This window comes from Lethenteron reissneri, chromosome 41 (genome assembly GCF_015708825.2).
Source record: "Lethenteron reissneri isolate LAM-NWPU_2019-01 chromosome 41, ASM1570882v1, whole genome shotgun sequence".
Classification (NCBI taxonomy): Eukaryota; Metazoa; Chordata; class Hyperoartia; order Petromyzontiformes; family Petromyzontidae; genus Lethenteron; species Lethenteron reissneri.
In genome coordinates, this window is record NC_083819.1 from 6656846 (window position 1) to 6681165 (window position 24320).

General features: G+C 51.8%; 1 protein-coding gene across 1 annotated transcript in view; it reads right to left on the reverse strand.

The window, feature by feature from the left end:
• Positions 1-24320, reverse strand: part of LOC133352764 (homeobox protein goosecoid-like) — a 36091-nt gene that overhangs the window by 9155 nt on the left and 2616 nt on the right. The window contains exons 2-3 of the mRNA XM_061568624.1: positions 23333-23419; positions 12338-12551 (exon numbers count right to left, since the gene is read on the reverse strand). Coding sequence (XP_061424608.1) covers positions 12338-12551; positions 23333-23383 — 265 coding nt within the window. The 5' untranslated portion in view covers positions 23384-23419. The remainder of the gene's footprint in view (positions 1-12337; positions 12552-23332; positions 23420-24320) is intronic.

Consider the following 24320-nt stretch of genomic DNA (forward strand, 5'->3'; position numbering starts at 1 on the left):
CACCACTTACATTACCATGGGCTGCTGACATTTGGGCTACGCTCGTTTCAAACCCCTCATAAACAGTTTGCCTTTAGAAGCTAAGCCCCCTTTTCCTAATAACGACTGCTGGCGTTGCGATCGAAACGTCGTAGTTTTTTTGTATTTTTTTGTTATTTTCTTTGAACTTATCTACGTGACTTTACCGAAAGACCCAAGAATATGAATTCCAAGCACGTGTTGACAATGATGGCGAACAAGTTGAAGACTCTTTGACTTTTTGAAGCTATTAACATACATTTGTTATCATGTTACAGTGTATTGTTATCCGTAATTTTTCCCATTAAAAACGATAATCCCATGTAAGTGCTAACATTTTTTCGAAGCACCCTGTACAGAACGTGGAGGAGGGGTGGCGCGATGGTTAGCGCACTGCGCTGCGAATCCACGTATCCGGCGACCAGAGTCCTAATTTGATGTCGAACATGAGTGGCGAAGCGTTCCAGACGTGTTCGGACTTTGACGCTACAGGCAAATTGCGCTGACATCGTCGCTTTAAGTAGCATCGCTGCGCGGCTACGCTACTACACGTGGCTGCCTGTTAGTGCCGCATCTGTGGAGGCAGCTGTGAGGATTGGTGGAGCACCGGGCACCGATGGGTTGTGAAACCCCCTTCCCGTGGGGCGTATAGAGTCGGTGCCGTTCCCCCGTCGCACGCGTCGGCCTTTGTGCGCGTCCTTCGAGTGTTCTCCCGCACAACCACTCATTAACCGGTAACATCTTAATATGTAGAGGGCCGCAGAGCTTGGCGTCGGCTTCTCGCGTGGCTGCTGCTGCTGCTGCTGCTACCGCCTTCCCGTTTGTCTGCGGTTCCTTCTCTCTCTCTCTCTTCGATGGTCAGTGGTTTCTGTGCGCCGTGACACGCTGAAGTTTTGTTTCGTATGAGAACCTGCGAGGTGGGTGTACACACACACACACGACACCACGCTGTGCGTTTGATGGAAGCGCCGTCTGGCTTTCTTTAGCTGTAATATAACAGCTCGCTGTCAACCCACTGTTTTGGATGATGACCCACCAACCACGCCGCGTAGGTCATGGGGGATGTTTGACCATACTTCACTATCGCTTGTCAATACGGGTACGGCAGGAGGGCGAAGGGAGGCGAGGGAGTGGAACTTTGCGGCTCTCTGTGCGTTTGAAATGTCGAAGATTTGGCGCGCGGGTAACGCTTTGCTCTGAACGTGGAGCCACGTGGCGCATTGATACCTTCATGACGATAACGAGGATGAAACGATCAAACGCGAGTTTGTTTTCATTATTACTTTGATGATGACGATGGTGGTGATGATGATGATGATTACGATTATGATAATAACGATAAGTAAGATTGTGTTGATGACGATAATTTCCCGTGAATGATGACGATGGTAATGATGATGATTACAATAAAAATGACGACGTCAATGACGATATTAATAACGACGTTCAAATCATAACGATCATGAAATTATTGTTCATGATAACAACAACATTAATAACAACGGCGAAGACGACGATTGAGCATAGAGCTCCCACGTGCCTCGACGGTCACTGGGACGGCCGTGGTAAACCGCAAACAACAACAACGACAACAACAACGACAACAACAACGACAACAACAACAACGACGACACCAAGAGAGACGGAGAAGCCGTTCGTTGACGATTGCTCACCGTGTGCGCTGCGCGTGAACGCGTGAACGTCTCACGGCCGCACGCACGCGAACCGTTGGGGCAGAGTGCTGTTGGTGAGCGCCTATGAAGGCCGCACGTGGGGGGGGGGGGTGCGTGACCAGCACCACGCCCGGCCGCCTTTGTCTCCCCGGTGGTGACGTTTTTACGCACCGCACCGGGCACTCGATTAAGGCCGAGCTCGAGCTCGCAGAGTCCCGGGACACGTTCAGATATTTTGCAGCGACGTTGGCCGTGAGCCGGAGTCGAACTCGGGTGTCTGTCGGGATCGTGGCGCGCAGCGCGCTAACCACTGCGCCACCACCCCCCACCACCACCACCACACACACACAGACACGCGCGTGGAAATGGAAGATGAATATTGTTTTTTATATATCCGCGTGTACTTAGCAGACTTAACACGCCGCTGATGTTATATATTTAAAACAGTGACGGTGAGACGCCTCCCTGTGGCGCGTTCTCGGCTGTAATGGTGTTGCTGTAACTCGGTTTGCAATTTTCTCAGCTCGTATTGCGTTTTTCTCGCGTTCAAATAAATACAACAAAAATAAAATATATTTATTCTCACAAATGACGCTAACGCCGCGTTCGCCGGCAAGCGACTGCGTTGTCGAGGTTGGGCAGAGCGCGACTGCATGGGAAGCAGTGGCGTTTGCACGCGTCCGTACGTACTGACGTTACGTGTGTCTATGTGTGTGCCTATGTGTGTGTCTAAGTGTGTGTGCGTCTATGTGTGTGTCTAAGTGTGTGTGTGTCTATGTGTGTGTGTGTATAAGTGTGTGTGTGCGTGTCTATGTGTGTGCGTCTATGTGTGTGTCTAAGTGTGTGTGTGTCTAAGTGTGTGTGTGTCTATGTGTGTCTATGTGTGTGTCTAAGTGTGTGTGTTTGTGTTTAAGTCTGTGTGTGCGTGTCTATGTGTGTGCGTGTCTATGTGTGTGTCTAAGTGTGTGTGTGCGTGTCTATGTGTGTGTGCGTCTATGTGTGTGCATCTATGTGTGTGTCTAAGTGTGTGTGCGTGTCTATGTATGTGTGATAGTGTGCGTGTCTAAGTGTGTGTGTGTCTATGTGTGCGTCTATGTGTGTGTCTATGTGTGTGTGTCTATGTGTGTGGGCGTGTCTATGTGTGTGTCTATGTGTGTGTCTAAGTGTGTGTGTGTCTATGTGTGTGTGTCTATGTGTGTGTGCGGGTCTATGTATGTGTGCATGTCCGTGTCTATGTGTGTGTGTGTCTATGTATGTGTGTCTATGTGTGTATGTGTGTCTATGTGTATTATCTGTGTGTCGGGAGCGGTAGCGTAGTGGTTATCGCGCTCACGACCAACACTGGTGACGATTATCAGAACCCGTCCTGGGCATCCCCTAGGTCGACTCAGCCTCAAGCACGAGCACTCCACCTGATGTGGCGCGTAAACGTCACCATTGGGGAGACAAAGGCGGTCGGGCGAGGTACTGGCCACAGCGCCCGTGCGTGAGCCGTAGCCGGCATTGAGAGGTGCTCGCTGAGAGCACTTGTCCCAACGGTCTGTTAAAGGCTACACGGGGGAACTTTGTCTCTTTCTGTGTGTGCGCGCGCGTGTGGGCGCGTGTGTGTTTTTGTATTTTCACACCGACCAGGCGCGGGCATTATTGTAGCTACAGTTAGGGAGAGGGTGCTTCTCTCTGATGCGGGTTGCTGATGGAGGTGGTAAAGGCGCGTCTTATAATGCGGTGTGTGTGTGTAGCGTGACGGAGCGGTGGCGCAGTCGTTAACGCGGTGCGCTCGGAACCGGTCCTGAGATCTGGTCCCTGAGATCCGGCCACGCCACCCAACACGTGTGCCCTGTCGGCCCCGCTAACAGCCCTTGCCCCAACACTCCATCGAAGGCTATACGGGGTAGCTTTGCATTTTGTTTCGGCAGAACGCACGAACGCACACGAGGGTGGGGCGTTCCAAAATTATCCCTCGTCTAAATAATTATTCTCGTGATTTAGTTTTTGTTACAGACAAAATATACATTTTTCGAAACTTTTGAGGTTGCGAAAACGAAACGCAGCGGTTAACTTCATCATGAGGCTCAGGGACCGCGCGGCCTGAAGGAATCTTTAACTGCTACACCCCCCCCCCCCCCTTAATTGCGTTCCCACAAGCAGCGCTGGTCGATGGGCGTCGGCGTTTCACGAAGCTCACGGCAGCGGGAGCATCGCAAAGTCTCTCGCCGGCGCGCAGTGCGCCACGCGGCGTTTCAATAACGCGGCGTTGCCCCCTTAAGCAAGGCGGGTGGGGGGGTTATGACATACATGAAGAGTGCAGTGGAGAGAGCTGGAGTGGATAATAATACAATTATAATTAAAGAAGCAGTTGGAGACTGCTGCACTTGTGGGGGACGGTGGGGGGGGGTTCATAAATATTGCAATTTAAAAATTGTTTCCTGATGGAACAGTTTTTAAATTGGGCATATAAATAGTTACACTATTCGTAACTATTCACGACCAGACAAATCCCTGCAACAACCGCAAAACATTGTCATTAAATAAACTACATTTTATTAAATGTAAACCTATATATATAATGTTGCTGATACACTGGCTGCTGATGTAAGTCACTAATTCAGAAGTCACTTGTTCAAGTCACTAATTCAGAAGCCATTAACTTAACTAATTCAGAAGTCAATAATTCTAGTCACTAATTCAGATACCACTAATTTAACTAATTCAGAAGTCACTAATTGAACGAATTCAGAAATCAACATTTTAAAAGTCACTAATTCAAGTCACTAATTAAGTAATCACTAAAAAGATTCCCCTTTTTATCCATAACGCATGCACGCCTTGCAAACACGTGCTTGCCACGTGACAATTAAACCAAGCCTCAATAATTGAGAAGACTTCGTGTTTTTGTTTTTTTTACATCGTACGGATGTTTCAATGAAGCCGCGAGAGCGACCGCGCTCAATTCTAACGCCACTGCACTTGAAATCACACGCGGCTCAAACCGGGATTCGAGCCCACCGTGGTTTCTCAGCGGCTCCAGTTGGAAGTTGATTTTGTTTAACCCACGGGATAACTCAGCAATGAAATCAAATACCGTACAAGCGTGCTGGATCGATGTCTCTGACACGAACATTGTGAACCCGTCAAGCGACACAATCTCTTCCCCCCCCCCCCCCTTCTCTAACGTCACTTGATTATTTCACGTCAGATGCACGCGTCAAGGTGGCCGAAGCCGGGGATACGACCACCACCGCCGCTACCACCATCACCACCACCACCGCCACCACCACTACCACCACCACCACCGCCGCCACCACCACCACCACCGCCACCACCACACCTCATCGCCAAATGCGCTGCACCCTCAGGCCAGATCCCGCAGCCGCTGCTGTGCAGGAGACACCGTTTACGTTTTCAGTTTCATGTATTAGGTATAACCCTGTGAGCCATTCGGCTCTTGAATCGGGTGCAACCGCAACAAACAAAAAACAAAAACATGAACAAGAAAACATCTTAAATTGACTATGCGCAAACAGAAACATCCAGGACACACAGCGACCTCCGACATCATCCGCCCCGGAAGACTCTGCTACCATCTGGCCTCACAGTTCTTCTCTCTCTCCCTTCTTGGCGGCAGGGCTCGTGGTGGCCACTGCATTGCCTGCCTCGCACCCACCCCACCACCACCCCCACACCCCCCATCCGGCATACACACACACACACGCGCGAGCACGAGTCCCACCCAGCACAAGCGTATAGACCTCATCCTCATTCTGTCTACACACCGCTCACCTGGCACGATCACTGCTCTGGACTTTCCCCATTGATTTTAGTTTTTTTTTGCAACGCACCAAATTCCTGACATCCGTCTCAGGCGAGCCTGCGCTCGAATGCTCTGTCCAGGTGCGTTTCGTGTCCGCCTCGAATCGGAAGGCAGATATAATTCAACATAATATATATTTTTAAAAACTCTGTTATGGATGATATTGGTCGCGAAAGCTTTCGTGGTAATAATTCAACATTTTGATCGAAGTGTTGCATCGTGATGATGCTGCTGTTGTTGTTGTTGTTGCGTCAGCGGTGGTTGGTGCACAAGCACAATCAACACAAACTCAACAGGCAATTGCCCCATTCGCCTCAAAAGTCGCCGTTCATATGATGTGGGTTGACGCGTTGTCGACGAGTGTGTTGTTGTTGCTGCTGCTGCTGTTGTTTTTAGTCGGATTTAGAATAATCGACCATTGGCCGGTAATACAACAAATTAAAAAGCACGCGGCTAGTGAAAGAGCCGCACATCACACAAGCCTGCGTGTTAAACATCAGACCCCTCCTCGCCAATGGAGCCGCGGCTGATTTAAACGAGAAGCGATTTGAATCGGTAATGTGAACATTTGCTACCATTAGGACCGGCATTTATTTCGCTATCAACTGCCAACACCACACTGTAACGGCAGCTTGGAGAAAATAGAGAAATGTTAAAATGATCTAAAAATATATATTCTTTAGGACGGGAGGGAGAGTGAATCAAGAAGGGCTGAAATAAAAAAAAGGTGGCCAATTAATCAGGCAAATGTAGCAGCTTATCTTATTTAATGTGCGTGCTTAAATCGTTCACACTTGGCCCAAATTGTGTTAAATATTTTTTTTTGTAAATCGGACGCCCTGTCATCAAGGGGCGATCTCATTTTATAAAATAAAAATCATCGCCAGCCTCCTGTTGCGACCACCGGCTACACACAAAGACAAAGATCCCCCGTATAACCTGCAAAATACTGTTGGGGCATGCACCTATGAAGGCTGAAACGGCACACGAAGGGGTGGCCAAAGTAGCGCTCGGCCGCTTTTGACTCCAGAGTGCTGATGTTTACACACAGCACCAGGTACCCACTTGAGGCTGAGTCGACCTAGAGGATGCCCAGACCCGGTTGAGATAATCGCCACTGATGTTGGCCGTGAGCGGGAATCGAACCCAAGTTGCCAGCTTCGTAGCACAGCGCGCTAACCGCTACACTACCGCTCCCCATCCAGGCAAAGACAAAGATCCCCCATATATCCTTAACAGACTGTTGGGGTCAAGTGCTGTTAGCGAGCACCTATGAAGGCCGGAACGGTACACGAGGGGGTGGGTGGCCAGCACCACGCCCGTACAGGAACACACAGAGAGCGGGAATCGAACTCGGGTCGCCGGTTTCGAAGTGCATCACGCTGCCCGCTAATCACACACGCCCACAGATGCTCACGAACGCCGGACGATTTTCATGACCTTCCGTCTCACTTATGAATCACCATCATTAAGAGCCGTGGTCAATATGTTGCTGGATGAAGGCCCATGTCAAGCCGCCGTCACCACCGCATCCCTCGGTCCCTACAATGCAACAATCCACCCCAGAACCGATTTCATCGCTCCGTCTCCGCGGTGCGCGTCCTCTTGGACGCGTTCCATCCCTTTGCGACCGCTATGTGAGACGAGGCTCTAAGAAAAGCTCTCGGGTGTGGACCAATCAATTTCAAGGACAATGTATACATTATCAGAGTTGTGTTTTTTGTTTGCATTCCGATCGCAGGTATTGTGGTCAATGCAAACATGACTCCTTGTAAAAAAAGTTGTTAGTTTTGTTGCCAGATAAAAGGGTAAAATAAACAATTATCACATTTTGCTACTGGCAAAGGAGGTTCCAATGGTGACGACTCGGTTTTTGTTTGTTGTTGTTGTTGTTGTGATTCTTGATCATCGGCCATCCGCGCGTACCCAGCCGCGACGCAGCTAGCGCTGGGTATCAGCAACCAAAACAACAACAACAAGAGCCATGCTTTTTTGTTCTAATTCGGTATTAAAAAAAGAAAGGAGTCAATATTTAAAGAGCCGCAATGCAGCGTGAGTACGAGACGATGGTTCTCAATAAATGGCGTCACGAAACGGCCATTGATGAGCCGCGTGCGGCTCCAGAACCACAGGTTGCCGACCCCTGCCCATGGTGAGCTGCACTTCCATGGTGAACTGGACTTCTATGGTGAACTGGACTTCCGTGGTGAACTTGACTTCTATGGTGAACTGGACTTCTATGGTGAACTGGACTTCTGTGGTGAACTGGACTTCTGTGGTGAGCTGGACTTCCATGGTAAACTGGACTTCTATGGTGAACTGCACTTCCATGGTGAACTGCACTTCCATGGTGAACATGACTTCCATGGTGAACTGGACTTCCATGGTGAACTGGACTTTCATGGTAAACTGGACTTCCATGGTGAACATGACTTCCATGGTGAACTGGACTTCCATGGTGAACATGACTTCCATGGTAAACTGGAATTCCATGGTAAACTGGACTTCATTGGTAAACTGAACTTGCATGGTGAACTGGACTTCCATGGTGAACTGGACTTCCATGGTGAACTTGACGTCCATGGTGAACTGGACTTCCATGCTCAGGGCTCGGCAACCAAGATAACAACAAGAAGAGCCGCTTGTTTTCAGGGACTGCAGTCCTTCAAGAGCATCAGGTTTCCCACCCCGAGCCAGAGCGATGTGATTCACCAGCCCGCGTTCTTCTCGAACCCACGCGGTTCCTCTTCCTGCCCCTCAGTGTCATCCCAGGAGAGATTCTCCGCCGGCTTCTTTGCGCGCTTTGCAGTGTTCGTTCCGTCGATTTCGTTCATTGCTCCCCGTGTCTCTTTACCACGTGTCACCTCCAATCCACTCAGTCATTGTTCAACCCGCGACGCTGAGAAGTGGTGGAGCGTTGGCGCAGCGGTGAGAGCGCGTCGCGATGAACCAAACACCCTGAGTCCGATTCTCCGCTGCGGGCAGCATCAGTGACGATTAGTCCGCGAAGCGTTAACGGAGCCACAACCTTACCCTCCACGAGCCAGCACTGAGCCACGTGGTGAAGTAACGCCCGGACGACGTGGCGATTGGGGGGGAAGCCTTCGTCCAGCAGTGGAGTGACAACGGGCTGCAAGCTGATGGAGGCGTTTGACAGCTGAGAGGGAAACGGATTACGTCGTGAACCTGTCCACCCGAGTTCGATTCCCGGACGCGGCGAGGAATCCACGGCGAGCCATATTTTAACCGGTTCTGGATCTCCCCTCGGTGGGCTCGGACTTAAATTGGTATTTGGTGAGGTGTGAAAGTTGGCCCTCGGAAGCATTGGCGGTCGGGTGTGGCACTGGTCACACCATCGCTCCCCCTGCCGGGCTTAATAGGTGCTCGCTAACAATACTTTCCCCAACAATCTGTTCAGGCCATACGGGGGATCTTTGTCTTTTTGAAGTTCAATTCCCGCTCACGGCCAACATCGGTGCCGAATATCGTCACCTAGGTAGACTCAGCTTTAAAATTCATACCTGGTGCCGCGTGTTAAACATCAGCAGTGGGGAGACAAAAGCGGCCGGGCGTTGTGTTGGCCACCCAACCCCTCGTGAGCCGTGCCTGCCTTCATATGTGTTCTGTGTCTACCCTGATGATCGTGTACGTTGTCTCTGCCCACCCGTAGCATCCGTACGCACACGTGCCTCTGTCTGGCCCGGCTGTCCGTGAGCACGCGCGCCGTGGCATTGAAGTCACGCGCACGCACGCGCACGCACGCGCACGCACGCGCACGCACGCGCACGCACGCGCACGCACGTATCGAGCGTTGAACTTCTTTCGCGCCGTACGTGACCAACAACCGTGGCTTCGCGGTCCGCCGCGACGTGGCACGCGGTCGCGCGCGGCACGCGCCGCGGTCAACCGTCACGTGGTGCCTTCGTGACGCACGCGACAGCGCGTCATCTCCATCGCATCATAGACTCCCTCCCCCCTCCAGGTACTCATTTGAGGCTGAGTCGACCTAAGGGAGGCCCAGGATCGGTCAGATAATCGTCACCGGTGTTGGTCGTGAGTGGGAATCGAACCCGGGTCGCTAACTTCAACAGATGCAGACAAACCCAGACAATCACATTGACGGACACACAGACGCACATACAGACAATGAGACACACGCAAGACACATACACAGTGACACACGGTGACACGCATAGATACACACGCACACAGACACGCGCACGCTTTATTTCCTTGCGTATTGTGGCAGCGATCGTGTTCAGGAGCTCGGTGTCAATGTCGAGGTCTGCCGGCCACGACGAGAGGGCTTCAGGAGTGAAGAGTTCTCGTGGTTTTTCCTGTTCCTACTCCGCCTCCTCCGTTGAAGTAGCGCGCAGACCATAGCGGGTTTACTGCGCAGTCCATCGTTTGAGTTGCATGGCCATACTCGCACTGCTGTGGCTCGTGTCTTGAATGTATCTCAATGTTGGTCTCCGTGTATGTCGATGAGTCTCTGTGTGTTCTCTACGGGTTTACTGCGCAGTCCATCGTTTGAGTTGCATGGCCATACTCGCACTGCTGTGGCTCGTGTCTTGAATGTATCTCAATGTTGGTCTCCGTGTATGTCGATGAGTCTCTGTGTGTTCTCTACGGGTTTACTGCGCAGTCCATCGTTTGAGTTGCATGGCCATACTCGCACTGCTGTGGCTCGTGTCTTGAATGTATCTCAATGTTGGTCTCCGTGTATGTCGATGAGTCTCTGTGTGTTCTCTACGGGTTTACTGCGCAGTCCATCGTTTGAGTTGCATGGCCATACTCGCACTGCTGTGGCTCGTGTCTTGAATGTATCTCAATGTTGGTCTCTGTGTATGTCGATGAGTCTCTGTGTGTTCTCTACGGGTTTACTGCACCGTCCACATGTGAAGTTGTATGGCCACAATGGCACTGCTTTCGCTCGTGTCTTGAATGTATCTCAATGTTTTCTGCGCAGAGTCGAAATGTATATTTGTGTATGTCTATGTGTCTCTGCGCGTCACCACGAGTCTCTCCGTATATCCGTGAGTCGCTGTGGGTAAACTCTATTCCATTGGCCGTAGTTTTTGGTTGCATCGCCCGAGTAGCGCTACTGTGGCTTGGCTTTTATGTTCCATTCACGAAGGGGATGTGTGTTGATGGTGTCCCGATGCGGTTGCTGGTTAGACCGGTGTCTGCGAGGAGGATGTTTGGGTCAAATTCGCACACAAATGAACACAAAGACAAAAAAACGACGACAGAGAGAAACAATACGGAAATACACACGACCACAGATATAGACACACAGCGAAACACACACACAGAGACACTCATACAATCATCTTCTTGGTTCTTTCGGTAAAGTCATGTAGAATGGAAATAATAAAATAATAAAAATAAAACATAATAAAATAATTCTCACGACGTTTCGGCCACAACGCAAGCAGCCGTCCTCAGGTGAAGACCAGGTCTGTGACTTTACCGAAAGAACCAAGAAGACACTCATACAAATACATAAACAGACACATAGACACAAAGAAACATACAATAAGAAAGGCACCCGCATATACAAACAATAAAACCTCTGCAACACATGGGAATTAAGTAGTTATGTGTGTGTAAGACTAGGGGCTGCCCCACAGAGAACACTTGCTCCAACACTCTACTTAGATCACACGGGGAAATTCGCCTTTTCCGCTATAGTATATGTATGTGTGCTCGTATGTGTCAGCAAACACACGTGTACACGTGTCTGCACGTGTGTGTGTGTGCGCATTGTGTGTGCTAAGGGAGCGGTGGCATAGCGGTTAGCGCGCTGCGCTACTAATCCGGCGACACGAGTTCGATTCCCTCTAAGGGCGAACACCAGTGACAATGATCTGAAGCAGTCCTGGGCCTCCCCTAGGTCAACTCAGCCTCAAATGAGTACCTGGTGTGATGTGTAAACATCGCCACTGGAGAGACAAAGGTGGTCGGGCGTGGTGCTGACCCCCCCCCCCCCCTCCCTGTACCGTGCCGGCCTTTATAGGTGCTCGCTAACAGCACTTGCCCCAACAGCCTGTTCAGGCTATACGGGGGATGTTTGTCTTTGTGGGTCCCGTAGCCCGCATAGAGGGGGGGGCTAAACGGGCGCGACACGGCCTGGAGAAGAACGACGTGGAGCTGAGTGGACTTGTCCACGACTGGTACCAGCGGTGTCAAGATCGGCCTCTGTGGAGGAGGCTCGTGCAGGACGCTACTGGACAGTTGGAGGCAGTCGCCCTCCAACAACAACGGAGGGCAGAAGAGCGATGCTCACAACAACGAGCGGAGCGCCGGACGGGTAAAATAGAGCAAGTTGTCAGCTGGCGCATCCGCCAGTCAGCTCAGTCAGTCAACCCCGTGGCACCTGCAGGGTCTGTCCCGTGACCTCCTGCCAGCAGAGAGCCTTCGACACTTCACGTGATAGCCTCAAAGTGCACCTGGCCTGACACAGGCGCCGTGGTGACATCGCCGTTACTTAGTGGCGAATGTCGAGTGTTATTATTTTATGTGTGTATGTGTGTGTACGCGTGTGTGTGTACGCGTGTGTGTGTTAGGAGTGGTAGTGTAGCGGTTAGCGCGCCGCGCTACGAACCCGGCGACACGAGTTCGATTTCCTCTCACGGCCAGCGCCAGTCACGATTATGTGAACAGGTCATGGGCCTCCCCTAGGTCAACTCAGCCTCCACTGGTCACCCACCCCCTCTTTGTCTTTGTGTGTCTAAGTGTGTTTGTGCGCGTCTCTGTATGTGTGCGTGTCTATGTGTGTGTCTATACGTGTGTCTCTGTATGTGTGCGGGTGTGTAGAAAGCGGTGGTGGTACCTGTCGAGATGCCGCACGTGCATTTTGAGAAGGGCAGGTGCGCGAGCGGGTTCAGGCCCGGAGGGCAGCACAGCGCCCCGGGGGCAGCGACCGCCCGCCTGTAGCCCGCGGGGCAGAAGGGGGCCCCGGTCGCAGATGCGAACCCGGCGGGGAAACTCTGCGGCAGAGCGACGCTCGGCGCGGGCAGCATCTCGATGACGGCCGCCGCCGCCGCCTGCGCGCCGAGTGGATAGGACGACGACGACGATTGTGATGAGGATAATGCTGCTGCTGCTGCTGATGATGATGATGATATTGAGGAGGTGCAGGAGAAGGCCGGACCTCCGGCGGGGATGATCGAGCCCAGGAATCCGTAGCCAGCGAGGGCGCACCGCGAACGACGAGACAAGATGCTCTCAATGCTGAAACTCATGGTGCCGGCAGTCGCGGAAGAATCGGATTCTTCACGTGCACAAAGACAAAGATTGCCCCGTATAGCTGCTGCTGCTTTTTTTAAAAAACAAACTGCTCGGTCAAGTGTTGTTTAGAAATCACCTATGAAGGCCGGCATGGCACACGATTCGCAGGTGGGTGGGTGGTCAGCACCACGCTCGGCCGCATTTGTCTGTCTCGCTCTCTCTCTCTCCTGAAGTTGCTGATGGTTTTTTTTTAACGCACTGCTCCAGGTACTCATTTAAATGCTGAGTCGACCTAGAGGAGGGCCGGGGAACGGTTCAAATATTGGCCACTGTTTTACACACACGCACGTCGCCAAATCAATAAGTACTGTACATAAATAATCTATACCTCCAGGAGTATAACACATCAATGCACCAATTATAAAGCGATGTGCTCGACAAATCGACGCGCAGAGGACACGCGCGTGCGCGCGCGCAGAGACGCACGCGCGAATGCGAACACCGCTCGAGTGAAGTTCGACACTGGGGTGGTGAGTTCGGTGGTGGGGGGGGGGGGTGGCGAGGGGGGGCTAAACGAACGCAGCCCCAGTGAATCCCACTCTCTCCTCGCTCTCACCCCCCCCTCGCTCTCCCCCCTCGCTCGCTCCTCGCTCTCCCCCCTCGCTAACTCGTGCCGGGCAGCACTCGAGCGCGCCGTTTGTAAATCCTCCTGGCGAGGCGTCACCGCCCCGTGATGTCGGCGCGCCGATGGCGAACGGCTCGGCGGTGCCAGCGAGCGAACGAGCTGCTCCATTGAGCACAGACCCGAGTTCGACACCAGGTCAAGACGAATGCCCTCCCCACTCCCGCCATCGCTTCCACCGCCCCCCCCCCCCCGTTGCCTCGGGCGTTCGGATCATCACTGCAGACCTAAGCGAAATCATGCACGTGTGTGTATGTGTGCATGCACGTGTGTGTATGTCGGGGATTGGTAGTGTAGCGGTTAGCGCGCTGCGCTACGAAGCCGGCGACCCGAGTTCGATGCCCGCTCACGGCCAACACCGGTGACGAATATCTGAACCGGTCCTGGGCCTCCCCTAGGTCTACTCAGCCTCATATGAGCACCTGGTGCGGTTTGTAAGCATCGCCACGAGAGATACAAAGGCGGCCGTGCTTGGTGCTGGCCACCCACCCCCTCGTGTACCGTTCCGGCCTTCATAGGCACTTTCCCTTGTAGTCTGTTAAGGCTATACAGGGGTCTTTGTCACAGCTTGTGTGTATATGGTGTATGTTCTCTAATCCACGTGTTCCTCATTTGACGATAATGCGTGAGCGCACGTGGTATGTTATGTAATGGGTCAGAGTCGTTCAAACAATTGGACGGAAATGTTCAACAAGAAGTGAGGGTTATAGCCCTGAGCCCGTGGTGGAAATTCCACATTAGTTTGGCAGGTAACCGTGACATCCAAAGGACAACCGAACAGCCGACTTCCGCACAAAGTGATTGCAATTCTATCCAACCCGGAGACACGATCTCCTTCAGATGTCACTCATCGCCAACCATGATCGATCCACTGCTGGACCAAGGCCCTCCCCAAGTCGTCGCCTTCTCCCACGCTCTTGCGATGCAACGATGCACATCGCGCCTGCAGGCTGATATTCCATCGCTCCGTCTCCAAGATCGACGTACCAGCACCCCCCTCCTCTCCTCCCACGGAAATGCGTTCCCTCCTTTGACTGCCAATCGATTGTTAGTCTCGACCATCGGCCATCAACGGGCACGTTCTGAACGCTCAAGCTGCTGTCTCTGCGCAAGTGCATGCTCCATAATCCGCGCGTTCCTCTTCCGCTCTCACAGCGCAATCAATCATAGGCACCCTCCTCCCTGATGCTGCGCTCAGCTGGATGCAATAATCTTGTACGAGCAACACGTGACGGGCATTCACCGGCTTTTCGGGGCACACTCCGCGGGAGGCGAATTACTCGGTTCACCGATCATGGGAATACTGCATTTTGCAAAGTGTCTCGTGCGGGACTTGACGTGCATCGGAGAGTCCCAGACTGAGTCTGCCCTCGAAGTGAAACCAAACAACGCCCGCCACGCCGTGCGTTTTTTGACCCAATTCTTATTTTCTGAATTAGTTTTTTTAGTTAGTAGCGGTGACCCCAGGACTTGCTTCTGTCACGGTGGCGAGATGTTAATTCCCTCGCCCGGTGTGCAGGAGGTCGTGGGATCGATCCCGACCTGGACGCCTGTTGTACATTTGGAGTTTGGGTGTCTCTCTCTCCGTGTCCGCGTGAATTTTTATCTCCGGGTCCTCTGGGGTTTGCCTGCACATTTAAAATCCACGTGCGTTTAGAGTATTTGACTGCTTGTACATTTCCAAATGACGATTAAAGCCACTTCGTTGATCTATCATTCGTGATGGACGAGTCGCTTCTAAAAAAGGACGACATATGGCTCAGTAGGCCGTACCGGGTAAAAAAAGAAAGTAGTTTATAGTAAAAAAACTTCATGAAAGGCAAGAATTGTAACGTGTCCGAGAGGACGTCTGCCGACGAGACGGAGCGATGGAACTAGTTGAATGTATGTTGAACTTCTTTCGCACCGTACGTAGCCAACCTGTGATAATCGGAGGTGCGGGGTGGGTGGGTGGGAATCATGAGAGGTGGCGTCGGTTTCTCGCGGAGGCATTCGCCAGTTTCAGATTCGAGCCCTCTTATCTTAACACATAGACACACTCAGCACACAAACACACTCAACACGCACACACTCAACACACAGACACACTCAACACACAGAAACACTCAACACACAGACACTCCACACACAGACACACTCAACACACACACACTCAACACACACACACCACACACAGACACACTCAACACACACACTCAACACACAGACACACACTCAACACACAGACACACTCAACACACTCAACACACAGACACGCTCAACACACAGACACGCTCAACACGTGCCGTGTCATTGACACTGCGAAGTCTCAAGAGGGAAACGTATGCGAATAATAGCCGACGTTTTAGGCAATGGCCCGTATTCATGTGCACATTTGATCCATGTCCCAGAAAGGAGGGCACGCGCCCGAAACGTCGTCCAGCATTATATTTAGTTTCGTATTAAGGCCACGTTGTTATTGGCGAACGTATTGAGTTGTTGTTGCTGCTGTATTTGTGTTTGTGTCAGATCTCAGCTTTCTAAATCCTTGTCAACCTGGTTCATCATTCGACTCACTCAGTCGCAATCGCCGAGTCTCGCGGCGTTCCATGTGTCCAACCAACCCAGAGCATCGTTCGAAATTTCCATCACTCACTCGGTCTCTGTCCAGCCCGCGCTCATAACAGATGGCAGCTACTCGCGCCACGAGCCCGGCGGACCGAGTTCGATTCCCGATAACAGCAGCGGTGATTTGAAAGATCGACCGCTCCTAGGAGACGACTGCTCATCCTGAAATGAGTACCTGGTGCGGTGGGTACAATTCGTGCCGGATGACACAAAGATTGACGGGCTCACGACGCCGGTTACACTCGCCCCAACACTCGTTGTGCAGTGCCGGCCTCCGTTAATAGGCGCTCGCAAACAGCGCTTGCGCCAGCATTCTAGATTTGAAGTTTTCGTGACTGCAAGGATTCATACTCTTTGGGGTTTTTTTCGGTAAAGTCACGTAGTTAAAAATAAAACAAATTAAAAAAACAACTGAATTACTGTATCTTGATGCAGTAATTTTGCTGTGACGGTTCCACCTGAAGACGGAAGCTTGTGTTGCCTCCGAAACGTCGTGCTTTAATTAAGTTTTTTCGGTAAAGTCACGTAGGTAAAAACATTAAAAAGTAAAATAAAAGAAAAATCACGACGTTTCGGAGGCAACACAAGCTTCCGTCTTCAGGTGGTACCGTCACAGCCACGACAGCTGTATCAAGTAAATGAGAGATTGCAGGTAAAGTCACCTACGTGACTTTACCGGAAAAAACCTAAGAATATGAATCATTGCGGTCACGAAAGCTTCAAATCTAGAATTTTATTCAGTTGTTTTTTCATTTATTTTATGTTTAACTACGCGACTTTACCGAAAAAACCAACGAGTACTTGCCCCAGCAGTTTGTTAAAGCTACACGGGGGAAACTTTGCGCTTTCAAATTAAAAGTGTGTCTACAGCTGTGTCTGCTGACATCAATATCATTTTAAAATATGTATATATATAGGCTTGTCGTGATGATGATGATGATGATGATATATATTATGCGGCCAGGAATATTGATTAAATACAGATGTGTATTTAGAAGTGTCTTAGACAATGCTTCTGTAACCACTGTGTCTAGTTCTTTATGACTCTCATCACAACGCTCAAAGCGACCAACACGTGACGAAACTCAAACGAAGAAATCCCACGTGATTGTACAATAGGAATAATAATCAGCTAGGCATTGTCCATCCACTGCTGGATGAAAGTCACCCCATCTGTCCCTGCGATGCAGAAACTCGTCAACCGCTCGTGCACGATCCGATTCCATCGCTCCATCTCCACAGCGGGCGCCCTCCTCTCAGGCCAGTGCCCTCCTTGGGTGCCATTCGACCACCAGCTGACATCCCTTTTTTCAGTGACGGTTAATTTTATAACATTGTGGGGCAGGGGGAGGGGGGTGTTGTAGCAGATCGAGTGGCTGGAAGGACGGCGGCTGCCTCACAGCGTTCGCTCGCCGTCGTAGAGAGAGAGAGAGAACGAGCGACTTGGAGACACCGGGAGGAGGAGGAACCCCAGACGAGCGGGAATGCAACAGCAGCAGCAGCAGCTGCGCGTTGGAGAGCCGGCGCCACCAACAATTGCCCAAGATCTGCGGTCCTCTACTTATGAAGGCGTAATCAGCCAAAAACAGTTTTTTTACGTGTGGGACGAAACCAGAGCATCCGGAAAATAAAATAAAAAATCGGCGCATACGTAAGGGGGGGAGGGACGCTTGATTATATCCAGATGCAACAAGTGGAATCCACGATGATGTTGTGCCACTGTCTCCTGGCGAGCCAGGGGCATGGCTGCTTCACCGACGGCCACGTCGGGAAGGGCGTTTCACGGCATCTCCGTGTGACCCACCGACCCTCGCTGCTGCCACGTCCGCCGTGCTGGATCACAGGCCACGTGCAGCAGCGTCGCCACCACAACCTTCATAATCAACGTTTTTGGGTTTAGATCGCGTTATTTATAAATGTGTCGTAACCCTCCACCACCCGACACAGCCAATCAGTAACAAAAAGTGTCACGTTGACAAAAGACAAATAGTTCACTGCTTTAGCCCACCGGTGTGTTGATGCTGGACGCAATTACCAGCGAAACGTCGTACTCAAAAATTGAAAATGTTGTGGTTTCACGCTTCAAAACACCGGTGGGCTAAAGCAGTGAACTATTTATCTTTTGTCAACGTGACACTTTTTTTTACTGATTGGCCGTGTCGGGTGGTGGAGGGTTGCGACACATTTATAAATAACGCGATCTAAACCCAAAAACGTTGATTATGAATAATATTGGTCGCGAAAGCCTACGTGTTAAACTAACCTTCCCAATGTAGCGGGAGCCTGCCCAACCAATAATGCTGAGACTCAGCGAGGCTTCTCCCGAATGCTGAGCAAGGTTGAACCACCTGGATAGCGTTTAGATGTAGGGGAACTCCAGTGTGTGCGCGCACGTGTGTCACACACATTGTTTGTAAGCTGTCAAAGGTGCTCGCTAACAGCACTTGTTGTTAATGCGATGCGGGAGATCTTTGTCTGTGTTCTTATAAGCCCGCGGGGTTAAGTGGCGCGCGCAACAGAGGGCAGTGCAGCGAAATCTATTCTTGTACTCTACTTCTATGCTCTCACCTCTTCACCCCCCCCCCTCCCCCCCACGACTCGCACGGCGTGGGGAGGGCTTCGTGCCGCAGCGGATCGACATAAAAAGGCCGAGCGCGTGCGTCGTCATCGTTGGGACGACGATTGGCACTCTGTGCAGACCCCCATCTCGTTTGGTTAATCTCATTAACAAAAAAAAGCCAATTAATCACATCGCCCACACGGACACACACACACACAGGCGCGCAGGAGCAGGGGGGGAGCAGAGGAGCAGGAGGGATGGAGGAGGAGGAGGAGGAGGAGGGACGGGGGAGCAGAACGAGGGGGAAGAGGTGGTGGTGGAGGAAGAGCAGGAGGAGGAATGGGACGAGGAGGTGACCGAGGAGGAGGTGGTGCGGTGGATGAACAGGAGAAGCAGGAACAGGACAGAGAGGAGACGAGCGAGGAGGAGGAGGAAGATGGCTGGCGGAAGAACGATAGAATGAACGAGATTAGATTATTATTTTCATGTTGAACTTCTTTCGCGCCGTACGTCGCCAACCGTGCCAAATCGGAGGTGCATCGAGGAGGACGAGGAGGAGGAGGAGGCGAAGGGAGGAAGGAGGCAGATCAACAAAGCGAGTAGGTGGAGGGAGGAGGGGAGTGGGAGGCGGAGAATTAGTGGAACATTCATGCAAATTAATGGAATTACAAGACTCAAGGGGATTAGGCGCGCAAATGCGACGCGCCGACGCCGCGGCGAAAATTGCGCGAAGCGTCGAGCGCGCCGGAGTTTCAAACTCGACGGCCAAACTCAGCGGCGGTCAGCAGCGATAGCCACGAGTAGCACTCTGGGCCGACAGAGGAGGAAGGAGGAGGAGGGGGGGGCGGAGGAGGAGGATGAGGAGGAGGAGGAGGGAGGATGAGCAGGCAGCGTGAGCCCGCAATTTGAGCACACTCTGCATTTTAATTTGGCGCTCTCAAAACGTCAACACGTGAAAGTGTCCCCCCTTCCGCAGTGTAGTAATCACCACCTTTCACGGTGCTCGGGAGAGCGCGCACGTAAAATATGTATATTGAATGAATTAATGAATGAATAAATAATAAAAGAGTGCGATGCTAGCGCCGTCCGCTCGCGCGGGTGTCTGTCTCGTCCCGAGCGCCACGGCCCAGTGGAAGTTACGAACGAGGCCATTCAGATTCATCTCACGGAAGATGTGCGTGTGTGCGTGTGTGTGTTTGTGCTGGGGAGCGGTAGTGTAGCGGTTAGCGCGTTGCGCTATGAACCTGGCGACCCAGGTTCGCTAACACCAGTGACGATTATCTGAACCGGTCCTGGGCCTCCCCTAGGTCGACTCAGCATTAAATGAGTACCTGGTGCGGTGTGTAAACATCGCCACTGGGGAGACAAAGGCGGCCGGGCGTGGTGCTGGCCAACGCACCCACTCGTGTACCGTTCCGGCCTTCATAGGTGCTCGCTAACAGCACTTGCCCCTACAGTCTGTTAAGGCTATACGGGGGATCTTTGTTGTTTGTGCTACCTGGTCTATAACTCCGCACGAAACTTCAGGTCTTCTCGGCCACGTTCATTCCCTCCCTCTTCTCTAAGTTTGCGAAACGTGGACCCTCCTAATGGAAGATCTTCGCCGGTTAGAAACATTTAGGCTGGCCTGCCTACGATCCATCCTAGCGTTGGCTGGGTCATGTATCCCGCATGCCCAGCCACCGCATGCCTAAACAGCTTTTGTTCGGCCGGATCGAGGGGACTAAATGGGTGCGGGCACGGGCTAGAGAAGAGATAGAGTGATGTGGTACAGGAGGACGTGGAGCTGAGTGGACTTGTCGATGACTGGTACCAGCGGTGTCAAGATCGGCCTCTGTGGAGGAGGCTCGTGAAGGACGCTACTGGGCAGTTGGAGGCAGTCGCCCTCCAACAACAACGGAGAGCGGAGGAGCGACGCTCACAACAACGAGCGGAGCGCCGGGTAGCTAAACCATAGCAAGTTGGCACAGTAGGGGGCACAGGTGGTGCATCAGCCAGTCATCTCAGTCAGTCGACCCATGGCACCACCTGGCTCTGCCCCGTGACCTCCTGTCAGCGAACCTTCGACACTTCGCGTGGCCTCGGAGTTCACCTCGCCTGGCACAAGCGCCATGGTGATAAATAATAATTTATTTGCATTGGCGGCCGCCGTTCCGCGTGACTGCACAGGAACTGTTTAGGTCACGCGACTGGGCCGGGCAGCTCTGGAGCTTTGACCTGTGACCTCGCGTGAGGTCACGACGGGAACGTGGCTTCTGCTGCATCGTCACACAGCCATGGTCAATCCACTGCTGGATGAAGCCCCCCCCGCCCTAAGGAAGCAGCACCTCCGATTAGCGCGGTTGGCTACGTACGCTGCGAAAAAAGTTGAACGTGTCTTGTGGCGATGTCTTCATGATTCACGTTGTGGTTCGTTTGCCAGTTAGCAAAGCAGCACCGCACGCGTCCAAACTGGTCAGAGCTCGCAAGCTAAGCAGCAGTCGAGCCTGGACAGTACTTGGATGGGTGACCAGCAGACGAATTTCCTTGTGGTATTGGTGGCGCTGCCGCTGCTGCGTTGAAAGTGCTCAAAGAAGCACACGTGAGATGAAAAATGAGAGACAGCGAGTGACAAACGTGGATCGTGAGAACACACGCGGGTGAATGGCATCACTCAAAAGCGTTCAGAAGAGCCAGGGAGTGTGCTTGGGCAGGAACGCGTCGTTGGAAGGGACGATGATCGAGAATTATAAGGGTGGCGAGATGGTGACTACCTCGCCGGGTATACAGGAGGTCGTGGGTTGAATTCTGACCGTGACGATGTCGTTTGCAAGAATCACTCTCTCCCATGTGGTCGCGTGCATTTGTCTCAGGGTGCTCCGGTTTTTTTTCCCCTCCACATTTAGAAACACGCGTTTAGAGTATTTGGCTGCTATAAATTCCCACGTGATCAGCCACTTCGTTGAGCTATCATTTTGTGGATAGGTCGCTTCTGAGAAACGAGCTGCATAGCTCAGTAGACATTTGCTGGTAAAATAGAAAAAAAATAGTTTATAATAAAATAACCGAATGAGAGCCAAGGAAATGAACGCGGCCGAGAGACGGAGCGATGGAACCAGTTGTATGTATGTGTGTATGCTGAACTTCTTTCGCACCGTACGTAGCCAACCGTGCTAATCGGAGGTGCGGGGTGGGTGGGTGGAATGTTGTCGTTGGCATCGCAGGAATCATGAGAGGTGGCGTCGGATTCCCGCGGAGGCATTCATCCAGCAGTGGAATTACCGTGGCTCATGAAAACGATGACTATCCTGATGATGATAATAATAATTATGCTGATGATGACGACACTGTGGAGTACCCCTTCCAATGCGTCTGGTCACCGTGGTGGAGAAGGCCAAAACACAACCCTCAAACGCTCCTTTGAGCGGTGGGGGACCCCTTCCGCCAGCAGTGACGTGAGTGAGAAATTGCAGGGCTGCGCTTTTGCTATTTTTTTCTACACTGCACCGCTCTAATATAGAATGTCAACGACAACGTTGATTACCCCCCCCCTCTCCCACGCGCTCATAGTCACAAGCAAACATCGGCATACCAATCGCACCTCATTAGCTAAATCCCTAAAACGCCAAATTCCAATCCGCGTGCAGCAAATGTATCATCATGTTGGCGGTGATGCTGCTGCAACTGCGTTAGTAGCGGCGGTGCACAAGGACAACCAACAACAACAACAATAACTCGACACTTCCTATGTCAACAACAACAACAACACCGTATGCGTGCGTGATGTTATAACAAATATATATAAAATAGGCGACGTTTCAGGCAATGGACCCCCCCTCCCCTCCCCTACGTCACGGCACGTCTGCAACTCGACCTCTCCGGCCCTCTCCACGTGCTGCTGCGAAAGGCGCCATTGCCCGGAACGTCGTTTCCCAGCCAAGTGCGAGTGGATGAATTAAAAAAAAAAGTTTCAACTCTCGAATTTCATTGAAACGCTCCTTTAGCGAGACCCTCGGATTGTAGACGCCGCTGTCTCCGTGACTGCCACCCGGCTATTAAGCTCGTCTCCGGTCAACGGTAAAAAAAATATATATATATAATATATAAATAAATATTCAAGCCGGCAAGAAAGGGCCCCAGTTGGAAAATTGCAGAGCAGTTCTCGGCATATTTGCCGAGAGAGAGAGACGCAGAAACAGACACGATAACAATTGCTGTCAGGGCCGTGATAATGTCAGGGTTGGTCGTCATATGCAGAGATTGTTTAAGTTACTCAAAAAAAATCAAAGGAGCTGTATAGCATGGAGGGGAGATGAGGCAGGAGGGGGGGGGGGAGCGAGTGAAGAGGGGGGGGGGGCCTTAAATTAACACTGCCACCACCGCCACCACACTAGCCCGGAGCTGAAGATCCCTTGTGGTGTAATCTTCATCTCAATCACCCACGCCGGTGGATAACTTTACAATATTTGCAGTGTTTCCATATAATCTGCCGAAGTGTCAAAATGAGATGTGCAGAGAGACACACACACACAGACACGCGCGCTCTTAGCTTTAAGAGAGAGAGATCTCTAATTTGTCTGTACTTACAATGAATGTTGCTTTCTTTCTCGCCTCGTAACTCGCGGTCACCACTCACTCACTCACCCACACCCATCATCACAATTACGAACACCCGCATCATGCCCCCCCCCCTCTCTCTCTCGTGTGTGTCTGTATTCTGTGTCGTTATGACACGGAGACATTTCCGCGAGCAGCGAGCAGTGCACCACCTTGATGATGATGATGATTTGCCATCGAGCGACGTTTGCAGTCGGCAGCATCGCACTCGCTCAACATCTTTGGAAACCCTCCACGCACTGGGGGGAAGAATGGAGGGGCCGTTACCCGAAACGTCGCCTATCACATACACGTAAAAAATTGTGGTGTCATCGGCAAGGCCACGGTGTCAATGACGAATCCGTTGGATCGATGCGCGCGTGGTTCGGAGCTTCAAGGTGAGAGGTCAATCGATGAGTCGATGCGAATCTTTGCAACCACCCTCTTTACTCATCAGGGCAAACCTTGGGTCGTGTGACACACAGAGCAGTCCGCATTGAATGAGCCGAGTCACCAGATTAATTAACAACTCGGTGGTAGGGAAGCAGTTTGTAAAAAAAGAAAACTAAACATGTAATATCTTATTAAAGTGTTCATTAACGAAGGCTTTACTGCGACGCGCGAGTCACGATACAAGTTGCGAATGGTCTGCTTAATATTCCACGCACTTTCATAGCACGTGCGTGTGCGTGCATCTACGAGCCTGTGGATGAGGCTCGTGAAGGACGCTGCTGGGCAGTTGGACGCAGTCGCCCTCCCACAACAGCGGAGGACAGAGAGCAGCGACCGCTCACAACAACGAGCGGAGCGCCGGGCGGATAAAACACGGCAAGTTGGCACAGGCGGTGATATCTGCCAGTCATCTCAGTCATTCACCCCATGGCACCTGCTGCGTCTGTCCCGTGACCTCCTGCCAGCGAGCCTTCCGACACTTCACACGATTGCCTCAAAGTGCACCTAGCCTGGCACGAGCGCTGTGGTTGTTGCTGATGTTATTAATTATTTACTTTGATTCGCAGATGCCGTCACGCGCTGTAACTGGTGAAGGTCACGCGACTGGGCCGGGCAGCTCTGGAGCTTTGACCTGTGACCTCTCGTGGGGTCACGACGGTAACGTGGCTTCTGCTGCATCATCACACAGCCATGGTCAATCCACTGCTG